The sequence below is a fragment of the Rosa rugosa genome, chromosome 5, assembly GCF_958449725.1.
Source record: "Rosa rugosa chromosome 5, drRosRugo1.1, whole genome shotgun sequence".
Taxonomy (NCBI): domain Eukaryota; kingdom Viridiplantae; phylum Streptophyta; class Magnoliopsida; order Rosales; family Rosaceae; genus Rosa; species Rosa rugosa.
The window spans coordinates 44,601,359-44,624,875 of NC_084824.1; the positions used below are offsets into that span (position 1 = coordinate 44,601,359).

General features: G+C 37.3%; 4 protein-coding genes across 8 annotated transcripts; 2 read left to right on the forward strand and 2 right to left on the reverse strand.

Annotated features, from left to right (window-relative positions):
- Positions 1-914: 914 nt before the first annotated feature.
- LOC133710705 (serine carboxypeptidase-like 13) lies at positions 915-5,254 on the reverse strand. Its single transcript, XM_062136840.1, has 14 exons — positions 4,972-5,254; positions 4,410-4,555; positions 3,785-3,861; positions 3,566-3,688; positions 3,357-3,459; positions 3,142-3,179; positions 2,873-2,974; positions 2,681-2,767; positions 2,458-2,589; positions 2,151-2,222; positions 1,943-2,061; positions 1,594-1,707; positions 1,465-1,519; positions 915-1,365 (listed from the first exon to the last, which is right to left on the reverse strand). Exons 1-14 carry the CDS (start codon positions 5,142-5,144, stop codon positions 1,279-1,281), a joined length of 1,428 nt encoding a protein of 475 aa, XP_061992824.1. The 5' UTR covers positions 5,145-5,254; the 3' UTR covers positions 915-1,278.
- A 1,298-nt stretch (positions 5,255-6,552) lies between these two features.
- Positions 6,553-15,014, forward strand: LOC133709424 (uncharacterized). Its single transcript, XM_062135157.1, has 11 exons — positions 6,553-6,998; positions 9,130-9,440; positions 10,947-11,024; positions 11,182-11,284; positions 11,543-11,631; positions 12,452-12,563; positions 13,081-13,134; positions 13,215-13,263; positions 13,744-13,844; positions 14,225-14,340; positions 14,419-15,014. The coding sequence occupies exons 1-11, from the start codon at positions 6,612-6,614 to the stop codon at positions 14,759-14,761; spliced, it is 1,743 nt and encodes a 580-aa protein (XP_061991141.1). The 5' UTR covers positions 6,553-6,611; the 3' UTR covers positions 14,762-15,014.
- An 841-nt stretch (positions 15,015-15,855) lies between these two features.
- Positions 15,856-21,302, forward strand: LOC133709809 (ethanolamine-phosphate cytidylyltransferase-like). 5 transcript variants are annotated; one of them, XM_062135696.1, is made up of 10 exons: positions 15,856-15,997; positions 16,575-16,971; positions 17,374-17,609; positions 17,906-18,045; positions 18,327-18,398; positions 19,035-19,102; positions 19,237-19,354; positions 20,221-20,286; positions 20,374-20,496; positions 20,869-21,302. In XM_062135696.1, exons 2-10 carry the CDS (start codon positions 16,619-16,621, stop codon positions 20,938-20,940), a joined length of 1,248 nt encoding a protein of 415 aa, XP_061991680.1. In that variant the 5' UTR covers positions 15,856-15,997; positions 16,575-16,618; the 3' UTR covers positions 20,941-21,302. The 5 variants fall into 5 exon arrangements, with proteins under 5 accessions (XP_061991680.1, XP_061991681.1, XP_061991677.1 ...); XM_062135697.1 differs by having other exon boundaries at positions 15,857-15,997; positions 16,560-16,971; XM_062135693.1 differs by having other exon boundaries at positions 15,861-16,116; positions 16,560-16,971.
- A 308-nt stretch (positions 21,303-21,610) lies between these two features.
- Positions 21,611-22,995, reverse strand: LOC133713135 (uncharacterized). The gene is made up of 3 exons (XM_062139254.1): positions 22,564-22,995; positions 22,279-22,480; positions 21,611-22,171 (listed from the first exon to the last, which is right to left on the reverse strand). Exons 1-3 carry the CDS (start codon positions 22,702-22,704, stop codon positions 21,813-21,815), a joined length of 702 nt encoding a protein of 233 aa, XP_061995238.1. The 5' UTR covers positions 22,705-22,995; the 3' UTR covers positions 21,611-21,812.
- Positions 22,996-23,517: the final 522 nt, after the last annotated feature.

The window sequence follows — 23,517 nt, forward strand, 5'->3', positions numbered from 1 at the left end:
GAGAGAGAGAAAGAGAGAGAGAGAGAGAGAGAGAGAGAGAGAGAGAGAGAGAGAACCAGCCAGAAAAAAGCAGAAAAAAAAAAAGAGAAAAAAAAAAGAGAGAAATTAAAAAAAAAATAGAGAGAAAAAAATAAAAAAATGATCTTGGGGGTAGAATAGTCATTTTAGACCTGTTTCCAGTGTGAGAATTAGAGAGAATAATGACTATCCAGTTTAATTTGAAAGACGAGGGACTAAACTGTTTGACAATTCAAAAGTTTGACAATTCTCATTTATTTGTGACCAAAATCTTTACTTAGTCAACAACTCGGGTCTCGGGACGAGCAATTGGTTGCGGAATCGGACCTAACAAGGACAGATTGCTAACTTTGGGCCGAGTTGCAGCCGATACGCCTCTGCTGGCACAAGGCATGTTAGATGAAGCCCAACATAGGGCCTAGCTAGTATGAGCCGCCAATACCCCCTCAGCCCTCCAAACAAAAGTTTGAATTTCTTCAAAATTATCGAAATTCTCGACATTTTCATAATTTGATCTTACTGATACTTAATTGACATCTAAGATATCTCTGAAACGAGATTTTGTTGAATGCGGACCAATATTTTTTGATATTTATTGCAATTTTCATTGATGCTAAATTTTTTAATACGATCAAGATTTAAAAAAAAAGAAGCGGGTGGAACATATTATCTAATCTTAATTTTCATTGACAAGTTATGCTTCTAGTACAGGACATTATTTGACTTGATCTTTGCTACCAATCGATTTGCAAATAACTCGGTTGTAACTGTAAGTCAAATATCAACCAGCTGACGTGCTCAAGAGCGAGAGCTAACTATTTTATTTAGATTTGCCGCTCATCACAAATTTACTTTTGGTTGGTTTCAATATTGGAATAGCTGTGCGCAATAAATAAGACCTTATGGGCATAGTCAAGTGAGTGTGAGTGTGTGTGTGTGTGTTTGCACGCTCGAGACACTTCAGGATGGCCATGGGGGAGTCTCACTGTTCAAGAATGCCTTCTTTCCCTTTTTCTGTTCTAACTTCCAAGTAGTTTATACATATTAAAGCTTTTGATCTCTTCTAAGCACAAAGCAGAATTAGTTTTAAGATCTGTATCTGCCTATTGGAGATCCTCAACAGCCAGATTTAAATAGAACAGTGTATTTTATTTTACTCTCACTTTCCTTGTACTAAAAAAGACTGCATTCTCACCAGGAAAAAAAACTTCATATCTTTCCTGGACCATTAGGTCGTTTAAAGAGGGTGAAATGTATTAATTAGAGAGGAGGGTACTGAGCCATCCATCTATCAATCATTGCAGAGCATTCTTTGACCTTGTACTCTGCAGCAATGTGGCCTCCTCCCTGTATACAACACGAAAAATTTAGTTGAAATCTTTTGCTTGCTGTTATAAATGGCTTCCTACCAGAGGGAGAGCAAATTAAGTAAAAAGTTATGCTTGCCTTTATAGTCGCAAACGTCAAATTGAAAGCTTCATTTACAAACTTCTTTGTGTACCTGCATTAGCTTCAAACTTCATTTTACAATAAATATAAGGAAAAGTAAAGAAATCAGCAAGTTTTCCCACTTACCCTGCAGTTTGGTTATCAACTGACCATGCCCTCCAGGTCTCATTCAGAGTCATATTGAGAAAGTTTATCCATTTTTGTGTAGCAATGTGAGGAATTGTCATGTCGTGATCACCACTGTACATGTTAAGAATTTAAGCTACATGATTAGTAATGTTGCTCATTTTTAATTTGCTTCTGAAAAGAAGTCCATGAACATGGCTCTTTTTTTCTTTTTCTCATTTTGTCTTTGCAAGGAGGACATCTGTTTGAATATCTCATAAATGACTTCCTCTCATGATATACAATCGTCAATTGTGTGCAGGAGATCATATATGAGAAGAATATGGGTTGTAATAAGGTGGTACTGTACCTGTAGATCAGAGCACGTAGGCCAACCTCCGTGAAACTTTGATGAAGACTAACAACACTAGTGACTTCTTGAGTGTACGCCAGGGTTGAATTACAGTATTGCCAAAATCTTTTTGTGCCCTGATTGGCATCAGAAAAATGTTTTAGGGAAATGTTCTCTTATATTTTTACTACAGGATATCATGACATAGATTACACATTAAACATACCCTTCGGACGCCAAGAGCATCTTGAACACTTTGGTGGTTTGCCCAATTGTAGGCGAGCATATGATTATAACTCTGAAAGAAGGTCAATTAGGTGCATGCTTATATCAGAAGAAGTTAATTTAAACAGCATAGGGAAAAGACGGGTGTTTACAACATCCCTCTCACAGTCACCTACTCACCTGTTGATTGCATGAGTAGTTATAGGGAGAGGAGCATTGTACACATCTGTTTGTACAAAAGAATGCTCTAGCCCTTTCAAAAAAAAAAAAAAAAAAAAAAAAGAATGCTCTAGCAGAAAGAGGCTTACCCTACACCAATATGCAGGACCAGTAGTTGCTGAACTTAGTAAACCTTCGGACAAATCTTTGAGATATCTTCGGGCAGTGCCTTCACTACACACTGGTTCCAAGACGTGTAAGGTATTTACGTCATTTATGAGCTGCAAATTGACATGTCCATTACTCTCAATGCTTATGAAATTTAGTGATCATAAAAAATTTAGATAATCAAGCCAATAGATGATTTCTTACTGCATCAATAGCATCGATGTCTGAAATGCATGCGTCATTGCTTGAATCTACGTTTACGTAATCTCCACTGCAACTTGTTTTCGCCGCCTTGAAATAATGTATAGCCATGGAAAACAAGTGGAATATAGGTAAAGAAAATATTTTTGGCCATTCCAAATAAATTCTACAAGGTACAAGTAAAGAAAATATTACCTGATACAGTTGATCTGATATAAGAGTTAGCCGATGGGCATAAGGAATTCTTGCATTCGCATCAATGAATGAATCCGTTACTGGGTTCCCAATTACATATCCCTAATAAGAGTTCAAGAGCAAAATATAGATAACAATTTACAAAAACTGAGAATTTACAATGCTCGAAACAATAATCTATGACTGGTTTCAGGTATAAGGCATTGATAAACTAAAGGAAGACGATACCATCTTAATTAATCCAATTTTCTGTAGTTAGATCCACATACCTTGAGATTCATTAGAGGCAAAGTTCCATTTTCATTACCTGCAACATCATGAGGAAGTAGGACTAGCCATAAGCTACTACTCTTTTCAATTTCAATAAGGTCTATCATTTGGTGATTAAATTAGGGTAAACTATTATGATTAACAAAAATGAATAGATGAAACGAATGCAAAGCAAGAGAGGAAGAAGAATAGTTATTGGCTGACAGTAGCATACCATCCAATATTTGTTGTACAATCATTGGCACAATTATGCCAGAGAAGGAATCACCACCAATGTAGAGCATATTTTCCAAATATGCAGGGTGTGCCTCCAGCCACTGCATGACAACACGAATTGTTAAATTCAAAGCAGACTACTCATTGAATCTGTGGCATAAATGCCACTTGTTTTCTTACAAATAGATTAATGTATAACATGCATACCTTCTGCAGAAATTCATAGCTTTGTGCAACATATTTATAGTCATCCATAACATAACCGCTTTGAGTTTTTGAGTAGGAGAATCCAGCACCAACAGGTGCATCTATGTATATCATGCTGACGTCCTGAAAACAAATAATCGTCTGGATGTAACAAAGAGGTATGTATGGAGGAAACTTCTTAAAATAAGATAAAGTTGACAAGCTTTTACAATACAGTACCTTTGTCCATCGAAATGGATTGTCAAGAACTGCTGGTAGGCTCCCATTGTAATTTCCAAATTTAAAAGTTACTGGACCTGTCCAAATTATCTAGTCAAAGAAAATCCCAATGGCAAAACCAAGGCTATTTTCTTAAGTCCTAATGAGAGTGTTGCATCAAAAACGTGAAACTCAGAAACGACTGTAAACCCAGTTCATGAAAACACTAACAAATCATTTATGAAAATAAATTCCTAGCCTTAGTGCTTTATTTTTGTCTTGCAATTGGTTTGACAGGTATTGAAAAATGACTTAAAATCCGTGCGCATAGGTCTAAAACAAGCAAATTGGGGACCCAATTTCCACAATTTGACCAAAACCATTCCACAGACAACCATATCTGCATAACAGATATGCATTTAGCCAAGAATATTAATAACAGACATTTTGTGCCACCCTGTAAGGATTTATGGTCTTGTGATTTGTGAATGTGAAAGTAGGAGAGGGCATGACATAGATAAAAGAAGATGACGCAACCCACTCCAAATGCCTTGTCCAGGACTATTTTCTTTGGGAGAATGAAAAAGAAAAGGCTTTAAGTACTGCATGCTTTCAGAAACTGATGTACTAAAGGACGAGAAAATACCACTCTCAAAAAATAATCCAGCAAGACCAGAACAACCTGGGCCTCCATTGAACCATAGCAACAGAGGATCGTCTGCAGGAGCTCTCTCAGACTCAACGAAAACGTAAAATAGCTGCACTTCTTCATTGTCACCTACACCGATATATCTATGTGCAAAAGATAATCAGAACTCGCATGCATACAATACCATCTATCAAGCATAATATATGCACAGATATAAACAGTGGTGTAAGGATCGGAATTCGACGTAAAAAGATGAAAAACTTTAAAACATCAATCAGCAAAACAACAGTAGCCATGAAAATAGATGAAAAAACTCTTTAATTATGGCTTCATCTAGTATACATTATACAACACTAGTCATGCTGTTATTTAAAATTATGACAAGTAATTGGTAAAGAAGGAGAACTCATTCAATCCCATTGTATGCAAAACCTCCTTGGCTCATGGTTCCATCACTAGAAACTTCATAATCCATTCATATGATAACTTAACTCTCAGGCATTTATCAAACAGGTTCTGGGAACCTCAAAAACCAAATGTAAGAGTGAAAAAAACATACCCGGATTCCAGGGCAAAAGGAAGGTCACCGGAATAACCCGGTAGAATCGTAATGTTGGTTGTAGTAATGCTGGCAGCTGAAGTTGAAGTGAGTATCGAAGTGAAAGCCAACATTAACAATAGAAGAAAATCCATCATTTTCATTGTGGGTACCAAATGAAGAACAAAATCCATCTATACATCGGTTTATTTATAGCTGCAGAAGAGACATATATGTCACCAAATTCTTTGTACTTTAATTAATCACGTTCATATATAAAGAGCCAGAGGTGTTTTGTTATACATAACTTTGCTTGAATTCATGGGAGCTAGTGCATAAATTGCCATTTAGAGCACAGTAGCCGAGAGATAAATTGTCAGCAAACTTTCCTAGGTTGGTACCAGTAAGTCAACAAGGAGATTTGGATGAAATAGTAGCTGTGAGTAGGTATCAAGTCAAAAACAAACGAGGGTCACTGATAATAGCTGTAAGTCAAAATATAAATACAGACTGCTTCAAACCGCCGCTTCCCTCCACCTGCAGACTGCTGCCCTCCAATTATATATATCATATATATGATTTCATGATCACCATAATCTAATTCATCTCTTCAATTCTTCAAGGATAGGTATCTAGACACATTTCAGAACTTGTTTTAATTAAGCTTAAGACTTAGATTCTCATACAATATTTTATACGGTGATTACCTATAATAGGATAGACATCAAATGCCTGTTGAACAACACCTATAGTTTTTATTTTTTGGTCTCTTTGAGCTAGACTTAGAGATGAGGTCTAGCCCTTTTTGTGCAAACCTGAGATAATTGGTTACTCTCTACATATCTAAGAAATTAGTTGTATCTTATTACCAAAAAAAAAATAAAAAAAATTAGTTGTATCCACTATCCACAACTTTAGAAATGCGTATGACACTTAGGTAAGACCTAGCCTCCAAATAATTAGAAAGATATGAACTGATACACGTTTTCCAACGTTTGCTACTGTACAATGTTCTTAGCAGCCGTCTGTGCACTTAGCCTCCATACACGCTTTCCAAGGTTTTGCTACTATTCAATGTGATTAGCAGCCGTCTGTACACTTGTGCAGCAGTCAGCTTTCGGCAACTTTAAGGCAGAGTTTGGTTTTTTGGGTCGTGTATGAAAATTTGACCTAATTTTCGAAATCGTATGAAAATGACGATATTGGGCCAATGAGAGTTGGTTCAGTTGGCAAGGGTGGACTTGAGGTGTAAACCCACACAAGTTCGATCCCCGCTACTAATTAACAATCTCTCATTTGGTGGGCAATCTAGAAAATGTCCTGCATAATTCCATACCAATGGGCTGGGCTGGGACACTGACCAGTTTCGTAAGTCATGTTGGGTTGAGGTCGTAGGTTTGCCCTGACTACCTCAGTCAGCTTTCGGCAACTTTAAGGCAGTGTTTGGTTTTTTGCGGCGCGTATGAAAATTTGACCTAATTTTCGGAATCCTATGAAAATGACGATATTGGGCCTCAGATCATGAAATGTGAATGGGCTGGTTGGACCCTAGAAGTGGGCCTCAAATTGTCCTATATTCATGATGTTGGGGGTGTACCAAAACCCAAAACTTGGATTTATTAGAGGTGTGGTTTCAACGGTGCTCTGAATTTGATTGTAAAATGGGGAGTAAAAGCAAGAGGAAGAAGCAATTGCCGGAATCGAGCGACGATGATTCACCGTCGTCGTCTCCTTCAAGCTCTGACGATTCCGACCGCTCCTCGAAACGGCGTCGTCGCCACCGTCACAGAAGCGACGACGGCTCCAGAAGAGAGAAAGAAAGGAGAAGGGAGAAGAGAGAGAAACGGCGAAGTAAGAGAGAGGCGAGGCGGAGCAAATCGAAGACCAAGACGAAGACGAAGAAGAAGAAGAAGAGGGACTATGACTCCGGTTCGGGGTCTTCGAGTGGTGGCGGTGATTCTGAGCCGGAGAGGAGCCGGATTGAGCCGCAAGAGGTTTTGCGAGACTTGTTCAGTGAATTTCCTAATGTTGGCGACGATTTGAAGCAGGTAAAGTTTTTTTTTTTTTTTTACTTAGAATTTTGGTGTTGAAAATTTGGGAGTAGATATTATGGTTGAAACTAGTAGGATTTGGCTAATGAATTTGACATCAATGGCTTGATAATTCTCATTAGGAAATCTTAAGATTGTTTAAGCATGATTTAATATAGTGTTATTGATTTATTTTAGTTTCATGTTATTTGCTTGGGAGGTGGGTTAGGTTAGTGAGCTGTATGATTCCGACGTGCCCAACTGTGAGAGTTGGAAATAGTAGAAAATGGAAATGAATTGGAAGGCATTGTTTCTGAGAATTGGAATCTAGGAACATTGACATTAGGTGTTGCGAATGTGCTAATGGTGTATAGGAAGATTTGGCGTTTGTTATGATTGATACAACTGAAGGTAATTCGGCTACATACTTGCTAATATCAGCGTAATGACATGCAGCATAGTAAGAGTCTGGAAAGGTAGATTAGGGTGTTAAGTGGGTTTTCTTGTCGGAGGGGGTGTTATTATGTTCACTTGAGTTAAGGATATAGACACAATTCGGTTGATTGAAATCTCTTTCCTTTAGTGTCATTTTGGGTGTCTTGATTGATTGGCATCGGTTGCTTCCGAGATCAAAATGGTTAATTATTTTTACCATTGGAATGCTTCTATGTCTTGGATTGATTGTTTATTGTTTCAATGTCTTTTGCTGTTCAAAATGAAGATTATAGCAAACAGTTAGCAAATATAGTGGACTTCTTGTCCCCTGCATCGTACTTTTTGAATGCTCTTAATAAAAGTGTCTTTCGTATTGGTCCGAATCCTCCAATTCCCAATTTCACACTTCATTTTTGTTTTGCAAGGTGCAGGGTTGGGATGTTTCAATACCCTCCAATTTTTTGCCTCATGTGCATGATAGATTTGTATTTGAGGAGTATGTAAGCTTATATTGTTAGACATTTCCAGAAAAGCTTAAGGTTTTGGGTATAGTTGTCCAAAAATAGATTCTTGCAAAAAATGTTTATTATACTTTTGTTTTTACAATACCAACAATTGCACAAGTATCTTTCTCTTCTAAAAGTGCATTCTTGGCCTTGAAGCTCTAAAGGATTTCTGCTTCTTCAGGTGGCGTGATTCTGTGGGCCTTGTAAATGTCTGGGCATATAAATTGTAATTTTGGGGTTAGTCGGAAATTTTATGAACTATTTTCTCGGAATTTCAGACGCACCGGTTATAAACCTCACTAATTGAGTGGTTTGGGGTATGCCAAATCATAACCTACTAGTTTGAGATGGTTGGTGGTTGCAACTTGCTTGCAAAACCGGACCATTATCTTGTTCTTTATAGAAATTAGGGTATTGTAATCTCTTTGGAATATTAATTAGAGAATAACCTTATGAGCTTTGTGCGTACATTAACTTGTATATTATTTATATGAGACCGGTTAGTATGTGGGCTTCCTTATGGGGCCAGCTGCTATAGTTTTTTGGTGTCTGTAGCATCTGTTTTGTCATTTTACTTTTGTATTGGTTACTTGTTATGCTGAACTACTTTGTCTCTGTTTTTGTTTGTCGCTCGCTTTTGGTGGACTCTTCGTCCACTCTTGTTGTATCCTATCTCTTTATTAGTGAAAGTTGCGCTTCACATAAAGAAAAAAAAAATTGAAACTACCAATATTATGCAGCCATGAAATTAAGTTGGTGTTTACTTATCTTCACTACCTTAACTGTTATTCAAAACTAGTTTATGTTTATCAGTTGGTCTTTTAACATAGTCTTTCGGTAATATTTTTTAGAAAAACGTATTCTAATTTCATCAACATACATTAGAGGACACTGTATCACTGCTAATCACAAACCTTGACCAGTGATATGGTATGCATATAATCTTGTCACTATTGTTTGTTTTTACTTTATTGGACTTATGACCAGTTTGACATATGAACCTATTTTGTGTTTGTTTATTTCCTATTAGTCTCGTTAGCATATGGTTACTTGACAAATTCTTATATGTTGGTTTTTTTGTTATTTTTTTTTTTTTAAAATCTTTGTAAGCTTACCTTGAACAGTACATGTGAAGCACTCATTTGATTCTCTTCACGTCTTCTTTTTGCGATGCATTATTGATACTTGTTACCATTTATTTGGTGTAGCTTTTGCAAATGATTGATAGTGGGCAAGCAGTTGATATAAAGGGAATATCTGAAAGATCTTTGATTAAGCATCTAAAGAAGTTATTCCTTTCATTAGAACTCAAGGAAAGTGATGGAGTTTTTGTACTGCCTTCAAATGTTCGTCCCACCTTGGAGGTTGTTGGGGTCATGATTCCAGTGTCTGTAGATCTTAAATCTTCATTAAATGAGATGCATTCAGAACAATGGGATCAGGAATACAAACAAGTGGTTGGTGATGATAATATGGCATCGCCATGTCCGGAGGATAATGTTGCTGGTCCTAACAGAAGGTAATAACTCTGTTTTCACTTTACCCAGCTCTATAGTTTCTTGCTCGTTGAATTTGGCAAGTGATTCATTTTCCCTTTCCCTGCTAATCAGTAGTAACCAACTCATACTCTCTTTATCTTTGTTTGCTTATGAATTGGAAGCATCATAGAAAACCAAGTTTTGAACTAATTTCTACTTTCTGCTAGTACTTTTGAATGCCTCAAATGAATACGGGTTCTCTTACTGATAACTTCATAAAAGATTTTACATGATGTTCATCAATAGTTAGTATTCGTTCTTTCTGTCATTCCCTTTTGTTTTTATTTTTATTTTTTTGTGTGTGTAGATTTTGTGATAAATTATATGAAGTAAACATTTTGTATGAAGTGCCCAAATTTCCTGTCACTTGTGAATAGTTTGTTCCTATTAAACTCACTGTGTTTTGACATCTGTTCCTCTGGAAATCTTTAGTGAGGCGATCTATTTATCTCATAATGAACAAAAAAGAGGTGCTTTGTGTATCTTTTATTTTGTATTGACAATAGAAATGCGAAGCAGCACAAGTTCCACACTTAGTCTTTATAGCACATTATACACATATTACAAGTATCTACCCTCATGGGGCAGTTATTCAGCAATACTCGTGCCATTCTCTTTAGTTGAGCATTTCATATGGCATGAGGGGAATGAAAGGAGAAAGAGAAAGATGGTCCATAACTACATTGAAGATCTTCTGGTGTTCAATTAATTGTACAATTTCTCTCAAAAAAAAAATTAATTGTACAATTATATAGAAATTCAGTTCTCTCATATTTGAAATGTATAAGTCAAAGCTCACTTACTACATAGATGCCTTGAGTAGGATTTACAAGAGATAACCTGGGATGGTTCGAACTTCCAAATTGTCCTATATATCCTAGGTGAATCAAGAATTACATTGTCCACATTACAATACTTTCAGCTCTCCCACTTCATGATCATTTATATTTCATTGTAACCCATAATCCAAACACTCTGGAAAAGAAGGGTTACTGTGGTACTGTGATAAACAAACGAGGATAAGAGAGCAAAAAGCTGCTTGCCCTCTTCTCAAATCCTCACCCTTTCCTCATTTTCCACACCAAACTGGCAATATCAAGCAAACAAATCAGGCCTTGAGAGATATAGTTCCATGACTATTGACTTAAAACCACAATATTGGAGTGTCATGCATTGTCTTGCACCCCATAATATTTTCAATGATATCGTGCTGAAGGGAAATCTGTGTAGAAGAGATCACACATTTGGACAATTTTCAAAACAAATTTTTATCTGGTCTCCTGCATGATATGTTTTGTTTATTATATTTACTTGAGTTCTGATTGTAATAAGTTTAGAGTCTCCAAGGTTCAAGGAGTATTGCTTTAGTCCATACATCAGTGATACAGTTCTCATTGGATTTAGATTTATTTTTTCCCCTTCAGAAGTCCAAATTCTTAAGACATGCAAAGAGGTGTGATTAGATTTATTTATTGTTTGCATTGCAGGGTAATTGGCCCTGCAATGCCATCGGCCGAGCTACTTGCTGCTGCAGCCAAACTGACAGAGGCACATGCCGAGCTCAGGTTAGCTTAAACAATTTATTGAGTAGATGCTTTGTTCATTCAAGTCTTGTTTATTTGCACTTATAATATTGTGGTACATGTTGACATGACTATGAATTATGGATTTGCTGATAGAAATGACCTGAAAATGTGTTAATTTTTAATACATTTATTATAGGGAAGTGGAGTTGGAAGAGGATGCTGGAATGTTTATAGGGCCTCCACCACCTGCTGTTGTTGCTGAAGTTGAATCAGCTAATGAAGCTGAACGGTTTGAAGAGGTATTGTGCTTTTCTTATCATTTACTTGTATGAATCAAAAATATTGAGCTTGTATTAGCTTTTGGTTGAGTGAGAGTTCTTGTTCAATCATCAAATGTCATTTCTCTTCCTTCGTTGTTCTTCATTTCTTGTGCTTTTACTCACAAATTCATAACACATCATGCATATATTGATTATGAATGAGAGGCATACGTATTGTGGCCTTGTGGGTGATTCTCTTTTCATGTTTTGTTACTCACTCACTGACATGCGTCACAGGTCACGAGGATCATAGATGCTGAGGAGAATAGTCCATATGATGTTCTAGGAGCAAACCAAAATATGGCTCCTGAGAACATAAAGAAAAGGTATGATTGATAGTGCTTGTGTATATGTGGATGTAATGACTAGTAAATTATGTTTCAAGATACTACACTGAACCATGTTCTGAACAACTTATCCAGAACTTGGTCTACATGTGACTTTCATATGTTTGGCATCTTGTAAACAAAATGAGACGAAATAGTCTGAGGAAACTAAGACTAGGAGTATATTTGTTTAGCATCAATTGTCATTCACAATAGAGCAGGTCAAATCTGTTCCCCTTCCAGGTTTGTTCTTGTCATAGTGAAGATATAGATGAGAAAGAACCTGGAAGTTGCACTTGCATATGTTAAGTCTGAAACCTAAGCTAAGGATTTGGTGTCTGAGATCTAGAGGAATCAGACACAAAATGTTTTACAATAGTAGAATCAGTTTTGAGTGATTTCATCTTCGACAAAAAATTTGGGGCTATGTATGCATTGGTGGATGTCAGGAGTATATAGGCTGAATAGGCCCAGGGAGAGGATTGGGAAGAATTGGTGGGTTAATATGGTCTTTCTGGCCTAAGGTGGTGTAGTGGGGAATGTAGGAGTGAGGCTGTTGGAGGAGGGCAGAAAGGAGAAGGCAAGTATATCGGTACAAACTACAAAGGATGAAAACTGAATTTGCAAGAGATGGAGATGGGAATACAATTTATTTATTAATTTTTTTCCAAAGCTGGTCAGAGGGAGAAAATACATAAATATGATCTCCAAGTTGGTGCTGAGCTATTTACATGATTGTGTATAGTTGAGTTTATACTAGATTCTTTCGTCTGTGATTCTTCTTTGTCTAATAAACGATCTCATCTTATCCTTCCCTCAGGTACTGGAAGATGTCTCTTTTGGTGCACCCTGATAAATGCTCACATCCTCAAGCTCAACAAGCATTTGTCAAGTTGAACAAAGCTTTTAAAGATTTACAAGATCCAGAAAAGGTAAGGGTTTATTCTTTATTTTTTGAATTAACAGTGGCATGACATCAATGAGAGTTACTGATAAGTTGATCGATACTCCATTTTGTGTATCTGACATGTATCCGTGCCTTATCCAAGCTGTATCTAATATATATAGCGCTGATACAGCATGCAAAGTCTGTTGGCGCATCCATGCTTTATTATACATCTACTCCTGAACCACATAGAAACTCTTCTTGGATAAGTTATCGTTATATTGAATGCATGAGTAATGCTAGGTGAATCGCCAATTTAGGCACCACTTAGAAACCACCTTATGTGGCAGCTAACGTAGCATACCCACTTTAACAATCAGAAAATAAGAAACAATCATCAAATAATGTGGCAAAGCATTATCAGCTGCCTCATTAGGTGGTTTCTAGGTAGTACAAGGTGCAATTCCTCTGAAGCTGGAAGTGTAGTATATTGAGTCTTGCTGTAGGTTTCAGTTCACTCTTTGATCCCGGTTGGCTTACTCTGCCTTGTTTGTTTGTTGCAGCGGAAAGTGCTAGATGAGAAGATTAAACTCAAGGAGGAGCATGAGAAATTTAAGGTATGTATTTTGACTTTCAGTTGAATCTTCCTTATAATGAATAATGCAGTTCAAAACTTGATTTCATTTTGCTTCTGCAGGTGGAGTTGCGAGCAATGCGGGAGGCTGCACAATGGAGAAAGTTACAAGGTTAGCTAATTTTTGCTGCTTTGGTTTTTGTCTCAAACTGCTCTGTCTCTCAATCATGACTTTATAAAAGTGGGTGAAAGTAGCGTTCTGTTATGTGGTTTAAGATTTGTGATTGCCTTCTCTTTTCTTCTTCTATCAGCACCCAGAATGTTTCTACCACTTGTTTGTGCACTTAGCATAGCTCCTATTACTTTGACTTCTCGAACAACTGTATGTCTCTGCCAAATGAAGTCAGTTATATTACCATGACTTTGTCTATCTAATTAAAATTATTGGTTGATTTAGAGTAGCTTTCAAATGTTGGCAGTAGCTTTTCGCAAATCTGCCTGTAGCTTTTTTGTTTTGAGCATCCTGTGTTGGCCTTTTTGGTAATTAACTCTTTGATTTATGCAGATTAGTGGTTTAACATGAATTCTACATCTTTGAATCTTCTCATGTATCTGGAGTTTATTTTCTTTAATTGAGAAAGCTTGTTGGCAGGAATATCCATGGAGGGTGATGATGAGCTATTGGCAGACATGGATGTTAAAGTGGCACCACAAAGAGATGAGTGGATGACAACGCTTCCTCCTGAGAGGAGAGTAAGTCCTTCATTTTTTTGGTTTTGTTATAATTCTTTGACCTCTGGATTGGAGCTAACCTTATGATAAAATCTATTGTCTGTCTATTACACATGTTCTTGATGATATTTGTGGCTACTCTAGGTTGATAGCTACCTCTGGGCTAATCTATCCTTTGACCTACCAATATGGCAAGTATGAGGGGATTTTAAAGTGTACCATTTTAACACCTGAGATGCTCATTTTAAACGAAGTACTCGAGTTAAATCATAGATGATATATTATCTGTGGTTCGAACTGCCTGTTGTGCTGTACTTTGAATTACAAACTTTGTACTTTTTTCTATCAATAAATGCTGTAAAAACAAAACAAAATAATGGTTATCCTTTAATTTTTCTCAGCCTGGTGGTATGCCTACACAGTCAACAAAGTTTAGCAGCACCGTTAAAGAAGGACGTGGTGATACTAGTGCATGGACTGATACCCCTTCTGACAGAGCCCAGAAAGCTAAGATGGAGTATGCACTCGTAATATGATTTCTTTTATTGTACATTTCTCGATATATGATTTCTAATCCATTTTATTCCCATGGCAGTTACTTAGAAGCATATAATGAGGCTGCATCACTTGCTTCAAATGAGGAGAAGAAAATGAATAGTTCAGATGCAGATTTGGTGGACAGATACAACAAAGAAAAACGATCAAAATCATTGGTACAAAAACACCAAGAGACTGCAAGCCGCCCGAAGAGAAAATCCAAGCAACCGTTGGAGAAGGAGAAGAAGGAAGAATGGGTGGGAAAACATCCTTGGAAGCCTTGGGACCGTGAAAAGGATTTGACAGGCGGTAGGCAAAGTGTAAAATTGGATTCAGAAAACATGGCTCAAGGTTTAACGTCTCGGTTTTCTGCGGGCTCCTTTCAGAGAAACTTCCTTTAGCCATGAATGAATCTAGGGCTCTTCCGGGCATATCAAAACTTTCTTTATACATGAATACCTTGAGTTGTATTGTACATGCATGATTGTATATTTGTATTCTTGTGTAAATTTTCTTGTTAACGCACAATTAGAGAACTTTAGTTCCCTCCACAACAGGGTGATGAGTTTTGGGTAGAGAAAAAATGATGAGCATATGTAAACCAGTAATTCGATTTAACTGTGCCTGTGCAGGTATATTGGTCCTCTGTTGAAACTTTTGAGTACAAAATGCGTACAACATCTATCTCAAAAGAAAAGACTTTTGTTCTCGATAAAATATAACTCTGATTCCATTGCAATTTGATGCTGTTGTGGGAATGGAATGATGCTTTGAAGGTGAAGAGAGAGCTACCCAGAACGCTCAAAGAAATGAAGCAATTGGGAATGTAAAACCAAAAATTTAATAATTCTTTATAACTAAAAATTTAAGCCAATATTTTCTCCTCATTAGGATGGAGATTGAAGATTGTAGAACTCTTTAGAATGAATCTATTGATCCTCTCCCAATTGGTGGTTGGACCTTAGGTGAATAAGGAAATGCCTAGATGCTTAAATTTAAAAGATGCGATACAACTTTCTAAAAGTGATGAGAGCATTCTCAAGGCCTATAGAAATGTCAACAAACACCACATAACGTGTTTCATGAAAGGAAAGCTTGAGTATTACAAAAATTATTTAATTCATATTCAACGCTAAAAGTCATCAAATAAAATGATATGAAGTAATAATTATTCGCGCTCGTGGGTGAGCATGCGTTAAGAGATTAATATTCTTTTAATATATATTTTTTATGAGTAAGTATCTGAAATTTAAAACAACAAATGAACCAAGGTATCTGAAACTTTGAAACAAAAGAGGAACCAAAAATCTTGGAAGACAGCAACATCTAATAGTGACATAAAACCCAAAAAAAAAAAAAGAAATAGAGAAATACAACTCTCCAAGAATTGGTGGCCAAGCGCACACACACTTCAGCACCTTCGTCTCTGGGTGTACACATGGTAGGACGAAATAGCAGAAGAGCGTAGGCCCAGGGCCCACTATGTAGCATGAAATTCATTAATAAACAAAAAATATGAGATGTATTAGAGGACGAAGCAAAGCTTTGCAAGAACCTTCGGGTTGTTTCACACACCACAAAAAGAGGAGAGAAGAGAGAAGAGAGAAGAGGAGGCACAAAGCTTCTATTACACAAAGGTATAACCTTTTTATTGTTATCATCTCAAAAATCAAATCTTTCTTAGATCTGGCTCACCACATTCATTCATTCATTCCATCCTCAAAAATCTTTCTGATTTTGATTCCATTTTGCCCAGGTTTTCTTCCCCCCCCCCCCCCCCCCATCTTGTGTTTTTTTTTTTTTCATTGCACAATTGTTCCTTTCTGTTTGGAATTGCGTTTTTGGTTGTGAATTGCAGGTGGGTTTTTGGTTTCTGGATTCAAGGTTGAATTTTGCATTTTGAATTTGTTGAACAAACAACTTTGGAATTGTAGATGGGATTTGAAATTGTGTTGATTTCAAAGGATTGTGCTTTGTTGTTGAATGAAGTCAAGTCAATTTTCAATGGTTGGAAATCTTGTTTGTTGTGTATGTTTTGTAATTTTTTTGGTTTTTTTTTTTTTTTTTTTTTTTTCAAGCTCTTGATTCGTTTTTGTATTTTTATTCTGTTGTTGTGTCTATAATGCTTGAATCTCAATCTGAAGGAAGAAGCAGTAGAAAATATGTTCTTGTGTTATGTTGTTACTGATTTGATTTCAGCCTTTATATTTTCAGGTTTTGTGTCTCCTCTGAGTAAGTTATTTGATAAAGTAGGCAACATGGAGTATGAGACTAACAACTGGATTTGGGATGGAGTGTATAACCACCCACATGTCTTTGGTGGTCTAATGCTCACGGCTGCCTTGCTCGGCTTGTCCACGAGCTATTTTGGTGGAATTTCGGTTCCTCAGTTGCCTTACCTATGGTCTGATTCGGGGATTTTCCATAAGAAGAAATCTGAGAAGAAGCGCATTCGGGTGTACATGGATGGGTGCTTTGATCTCATGCACTACGGCCATGCCAATGCTCTGAGGCAAGCCAAGGCTCTGGGGGATGAGTTAGTGGTTGGGGTTGTTAGTGACGAAGAGATCATTGCCAATAAAGGTCCCCCTGTTTTATCCATGGAAGAGAGGTTAGTGTCACTTAATGTTCATGCAGACATACAAACATTCCTTTCTCAAGAAGGTTTCTGTTCTAATGCCAAAACATGCCTATATGATTTTCGGTTTAATCATTTGATATTCCTTTACTATCATAAATAGTATCATGATATACATTCATATAAAATTCCTATGCACAGAGCTTGTAGAGTTACGTTTCCCAGTAGGTATTCAGCAATATTTGGGAATGGATTGTGGTATTTTGCCACCTTTATTGTTTAAGTCAGAAGCTCTTGCAGCTGTTCTATAATGTCTTGTTGTATGGTTTAGCTGGTCTTCAATAGGTGTTCAGATTATTTTGCAGTATGTGCAAATAGTTTTTTTTATTGATTATTATTTATTATTATTATCATCTAATTTGAAGTTCTTTCCAGACTGGCTCTTGTTAGCGGGTTGAAGTGGGTGGATGAAGTCATAGCCAGCGCTCCTTATGAAATCACTGAACAATTCATGAACAGACTCTTCAATGAGCATAGAATTGACTATATCATACATGGCGATGATCCTTGCCTGCTTCCAGATGGAACTGATGCCTATGCCTTGGCAAAGAAAGCTGGCCGCTACAAACAGATCAAACGCACTGAAGGTGTCTCCAGCACCGATATTGTAGGTACTATAATTCTCTTGATCTACCTCAGAGTTCTTGCTTCGTTAAAATTTCTAAGTACTTTTATGCAATCGATAAATTTAGTTTAAAGTTATGCAAGTATTAGGACAGGTAAAAGTAAGATTCATTTTGTATTTAGATTTCCCCCCAACCAAAACTGATTCTGTTGTATGCTGATCTTGTGACTTTGTGAAGCTTGGAAGACGTGAGCTTTTTTGATAAAAGCTACATAGCTAAATGTGATTACTAAAATATCTTTTGTTTTAATTGCTCTAATAATAATAATCATATTAATGTAGGGAGGATACTTTCTTCTTTAAAGGAGACAAATAATACATCTTCACATGGAGACCCTTGTGAAGAAAGTCAATCCAAGAGCGCCCAATTATCTCAATTTCTGCCAACATCCCGACGAATTGTGCAATTCTCCAATGGAAAGGTATGTCTTCTTTTATGTTCTCAATATTGTTAGGGGAGACTCGAATAACACTTTTTTTGCAGTCATGTCTTGCTTAATTTAGACCAACTTTAACTCCTAAATCATCAGTGAGATAAGAGAATAGTTTCTTTGAAATGAATATATATCACTTCCTAACAGATACTGTGGAAATTTTCATACTATAATGAAACACTGACAAGGAAAAATCAGGGAAAGAGAAGTAATTCGCATTTCATAGATATCACAGTCCTTCCTAACAAAGTAACAATTTTTTTTTTTAGGCTCCTGGACCAAATGCTCGTATTGTGTACATTGATGGGGCATTTGATCTCTTCCATGCTGGACATGTTGAGGTACAACTATAACTCTGAGTACTCCTGCAAACCTATTATTTCTTTAACTGATTCTCTGCCTAAAATTTGTCTTCTAGACCATCTAATTAAAATTGGATTGTTGTAGTCCATATTCCAGTTTTGTTCTATATAAAGAGGTGGCAATTTTCTACCTGTCAACTTGATCTACTTCCTAGTTAACCTTCATGATGGTCTTTTGTCATGGTGCATGTCAACATGAAACAGTCTTATTCTCAATACAGTATTGCTCTCGTACCCACAGTCTTTCATGACTTAGTCTATCGTTTTAAGAGACATATATTCCAACCGCTTCATAAATATATGAAGTGTGAGCCTGTGACTGTTAATGATAAAAAAAGGTCTGCTGACAATTTGTTGAGAAAAGGGTACCCCTTCTATGGGTACCCTTTTTAACTCAAGATTGGCCTTTTGGGCAACACAACAGAGCCATGCTGAATGCAAACAGGTGCATGTTGTCAGGTGGCCTGCATGACCACTGCTTTTTGGTAATCCATACTGGGGAGATTTTTTGCAGCATCTCCCCTTTTTGTAGGACATGTCTACTCTGCTTTTTCATTACTTTATTGTATTAGACTCATATCTGATGGCCTTTTTGTTTCTGTGGGTGCTTGCTAGATTCTGAAGAATGCTAGGCAGCTTGGAGACTTTTTACTAGTTGGCATCCACAATGATCACACTGTGAGGTATTTTAGTTTTCTTGAGTTGACATCATTAATAAAGCATTGTTGTGTTTACCCCTTAAAGCGTTTCCTACTCTTTCTAATTGTGAACTTTGAAGGTAGACAGACCAAAAGTATTAACATGTTGTTACTTGCAGTGAACACAGAGGCAAGCATCCAATAATGCATTTACATGAACGTAGTCTTGGTGTGTTGGGTTGCCGCTATGTTGATGAGGTCATCATTGGTGCTCCTTGGGAAATTACCATGGATATGGTGAGAGATTATCAATATATGTTTTTATTGTATTTTGTGTCTCATCATTTCATTGCATGTACAACCATTAGCTACCTGTTTTGCACTATTCATAGTAGTGCTTGTCTTCGTCTTCATTTTGAGCTACTATTTCTTCATTCACATATTTTGCAAGTTTTTTTCCCATGTCGTTTCATGATAGCTTAATGGTGATTCTATCTTGAACCATACATGTCTAGTATTGCTGCTACACCTCATCACATGCTTTCCACTCTACTTGTTTCCCTTAGATAAGCATACCTAAGAAGTGTGATGGAATACTGGATTTTCTCCACTAAGCATGTGTATGACATATGTTATACGCAAGGATTTCCTCTTCCATACTTGCACAAGCCGAGTAATTGGAACAGCAACCAACCAAATATTGTTCTAGATATACACGATTCAGACAATCTCACATGTATGCCAATTTCTGAACCAGAATATTATTTCTATTTGCATTAGAACACTTAACTTCACACAGATATTGAGGAAAGTGGCCTAGTTGGTTTGAATCCAATGTCGGAGTTGGTGGATTAATGATATAGGCATAATGCACCAGTCAATAGGTGTCTAATCAGAAATAATGTTATTCTTGTGATGAGTCCTTGATAGAGTAAGGAACTTAACCATACAAATTGTTATTTGTTTCAATTGCTAATGGTGTCATTCATTGCATCCAGGTACCCCTCTCTCTAACTTTACCTTCACTCCCTCCCTTGCTCGATTGTCTTGCACATATTTCATTCATTGCATCTTGGTAGGAATAAGGATAATCATTCTGAATGTGCTGTCTGATTTAGATCTGTTAATCATTGCGTCTGAGATCTGTGTTCTTGCATGTACAGATAACAACTTTCAACATTTCATTGGTAGTGCGTGGGACAGTTTCTGAGTACAACTCCTCGTTTACTGTAAGTTGATGGATTTCATCAGAGTTGATCACTAATTGTATACAGCTGAGGAGTGGGTAAATTAATGTGATGATTCATGTTGTGCAGGGTGAAAGTGATCCTTATTCTGTTCCCAAGAGCATGGGGATTTTCCAAGTACTTGAAAGCCCAAAAGATATAACAACAACATCAGTATCTCAGAGGATAATTGCAAATCATGATGCTTACTTGGTATCCATCAAGTCCTTGTCTGTCTGTTTAATTGATGCACTACAAATGCGAATGGATACAAAATCAAGTCTAATGACTTTTATAGATGAAAATTTGGATATCTTTTTCTTTTCATCTGGAATATACTATACCATGATTGTTTGTAGAAATTTAGTTCTGGCATAATATTTATTTAGACCGAGTAGTTACACCTGAATAGCTTATTTTAAAATTGCTTTTAGGTATGGTTGTCTTTTTCAATTTGATCTGTCTTCTCATGTCTTAATTTCATTTCACCCTCTGGTGGTTCGTTATCTTCTCATGATCATTGCATATGTATGACCTCTGCATTTCTTCTTTGGGGAGTATTGATCCCGTTTCCCTTTGATGCAGAAACGCAACGCCAGGAAAACAGCAAGTGAAAAGAAATACTACGAACAGAAGAAATATGTTTCAGGGGACTAGCTTTTGTATAGTTCTCATGGGTTAAAATAGTGAAGTTCGTCCATCCACAGCACCCATAGAAGAGGTGCACATTGTTGAGGCTATTGAAAATGCCATTTGTGTTTGCTAAAAGGTCTGGAAGAGTATAGAAGGAACGGCATGGAAGATTGCTCATTAGACTTCTATGTAGCTCTTCTTTTTCCCGTTGCGGTCTCTCTGTAACAGTATCTATAGATGAGAATCTTAATAATGTATTAACCTCAGTCAGGCTCCCTGTGCATATTTTTGTAATCAAAAGTATTTGGGTGCTTACACTTCTCCCAATTATTGTCAATTTTCATGGTTTGGATTAATCAAAATTTTGTTCCTCTTTGCTCTCTCAACTATACTAAAAGCCAAAACTTGTCCACGTCCTTTATTGGACCATTGAAAGCCTAAAGAGGAAAATGATGCCTCTACGGCTCTACCAAAGAAAAGCCAAAACCTTTTCCGGATTCTTTGTTGACTTTTAAAGCTCCTTGGTTTGCTCAAGTTCCACCGGAAGTTTCAATGTACTAATACATCAAATAAATTTAGTGCGATACAGTCTACATCAAATAAATTTAGTGCGATGTCAGTTGGTTGGCATCAAATACCATTCTGGCGAAAATATAGCACTGCAGAGAATCTGCATCCCAACCTTTTGGGAGTAGTTCAGATTAAGACTTGTTCATTATAGCCATACCAAACAAGCAAATCATTCTTGGGGAAAATTCATACACCGCTATTAACTTTACATACTAACTACATTTCTTAAAAGACTAGTGTTAGCAACACAGACTCCTAGTAAGAGATGGAGGTCTCATTTCTTCAAATGCGAAACCTAGTAAACCCTATCACGCACTTGTTGGGTCTCATTGAAGCCATGTGATAGGAGTAGATGTGTTCTGTGGAGGCTGTGGTATCATACAGTGCTGTTGCTGCCACTGCGCCCAAATCCCTCCACCATAGCCATTGCTTGTTCCTTGTGCTCCTCCTGCTGCTCCTGATGTGCTGCTCTCTTCGATCTCCATTGCCGCTGCGCCCATCTCCTCATCCTCCATTGGCTCTCCTCGATCCTCGGATTGCGAAACCTCCACAGCTGGCATAGGTGGGAGCTGCTGAGATGGCACCCACGGAACAACCGCTTTACATTGGTCCTTGTTCACTTGCTCTTCCTCCTCACTCTTGTCGGATTTCATGCCATAATGATAGCTGGACCGAACAAATTGGTCTGTCAAAAACACAACACAAACACAAAACACCAAAAATTCTCAATAAAACCAAACACCCAAAAAATCATAAGAAAATCCAAAAGGGTATTTGGGTTTGAACACTTACCCTTGAATCCAGAGATTAAGTCAGGACTAAGAGAGACGGAGACATTAGAAGGGTTATGGAGAATTGGGTTATTTACAGGGTTGAAGGGCACAATGGCCCTTTCTTGATTTTCGAGCTCCTCAATCACTAGACCATTACAGTTCATCTGACCCGGGTCGAATTCAACCTCCTCTTCCTCCAAGATGGGTGGTAATTGCGCATCCTGTAAGTTTAATTTCCGACATTGGATGAGAACAATGAGCTGAAATCCAAAGAGAAAGCAAAGGATGATGGGGGGTTACATACCAGACGGCGAATCTTTCTGGCCGGAGAAGAGAGGGAGAAGTCGGAGAAGTGGTCGTTGACTTGGTCGAGCTGCCCCACTTCCTTACGCTTCTTGGTGGTCATGTTCCTTTGCATTGCTTCGGAGACGAAGTAGCCTGCCATTGTTGACTGAGTTGCTCAAACTGTGAAGAACTTCAGATGGGGGTGTTGACAGTTTGTGAAGGTTGGGTGGTGGTGGAGACAAGACTTCAGAGTGAAACTGGGGAGGGGTTAATAGCTGGTGGGTGTGAGAGTCTGTGTAATAAGGAAGAGGCAAATTGGGAAAGAAAGAAAGAAAGAAAGAGGTTTCTGTGTGCCTCTAGACGTCTCAAGAAGGCAAACCAGAATCCATGTGCAGGAATTTCTACTTTAGGTATTAGTCTGTGGGCTAGGATGAAATACTTGGCCCATAATTAGGGGGGGGGGTTCATTGTTCAATGAGATTTTATAGTTCTTTTGCCTAGTTTTTTCCTTCCAAAAAAGAGGGAACTCATCTCCCAATTCTTTTGCTTTGTATATAGAAATTATTAATTTTTTGGTCGGAAAGGAAAGACAGGCTAAGAATCATACTCGCATAAATAATACAGGTTGAGAATTATACTCACATAAATAAATATTATTAGGATAGTACTTGGCTGATGTGGTTAGCACTTCCTGACCAGGTTTTGGGATGTTCCTCTAGAAAGTTTACACGTGTCCCTTCTTCTTTTTCTACTTTTATCTTTATTTCGATATCAAGCAAACATTAATTTCCTATAACAAAGATCTAGCCTTCAACATGCCACAAATTCACCTAACGACATACTGTCTAAATGGTTACTTAAAAGAGCGGAATCACTGCTGTTCTAAGCTTAGGATGTTAATCTTAGCTTGATAAAGGGTAGGATAAACAGATATTTTAGCAGAAATTTAAAACAAACAATTTTTTGTGACAGT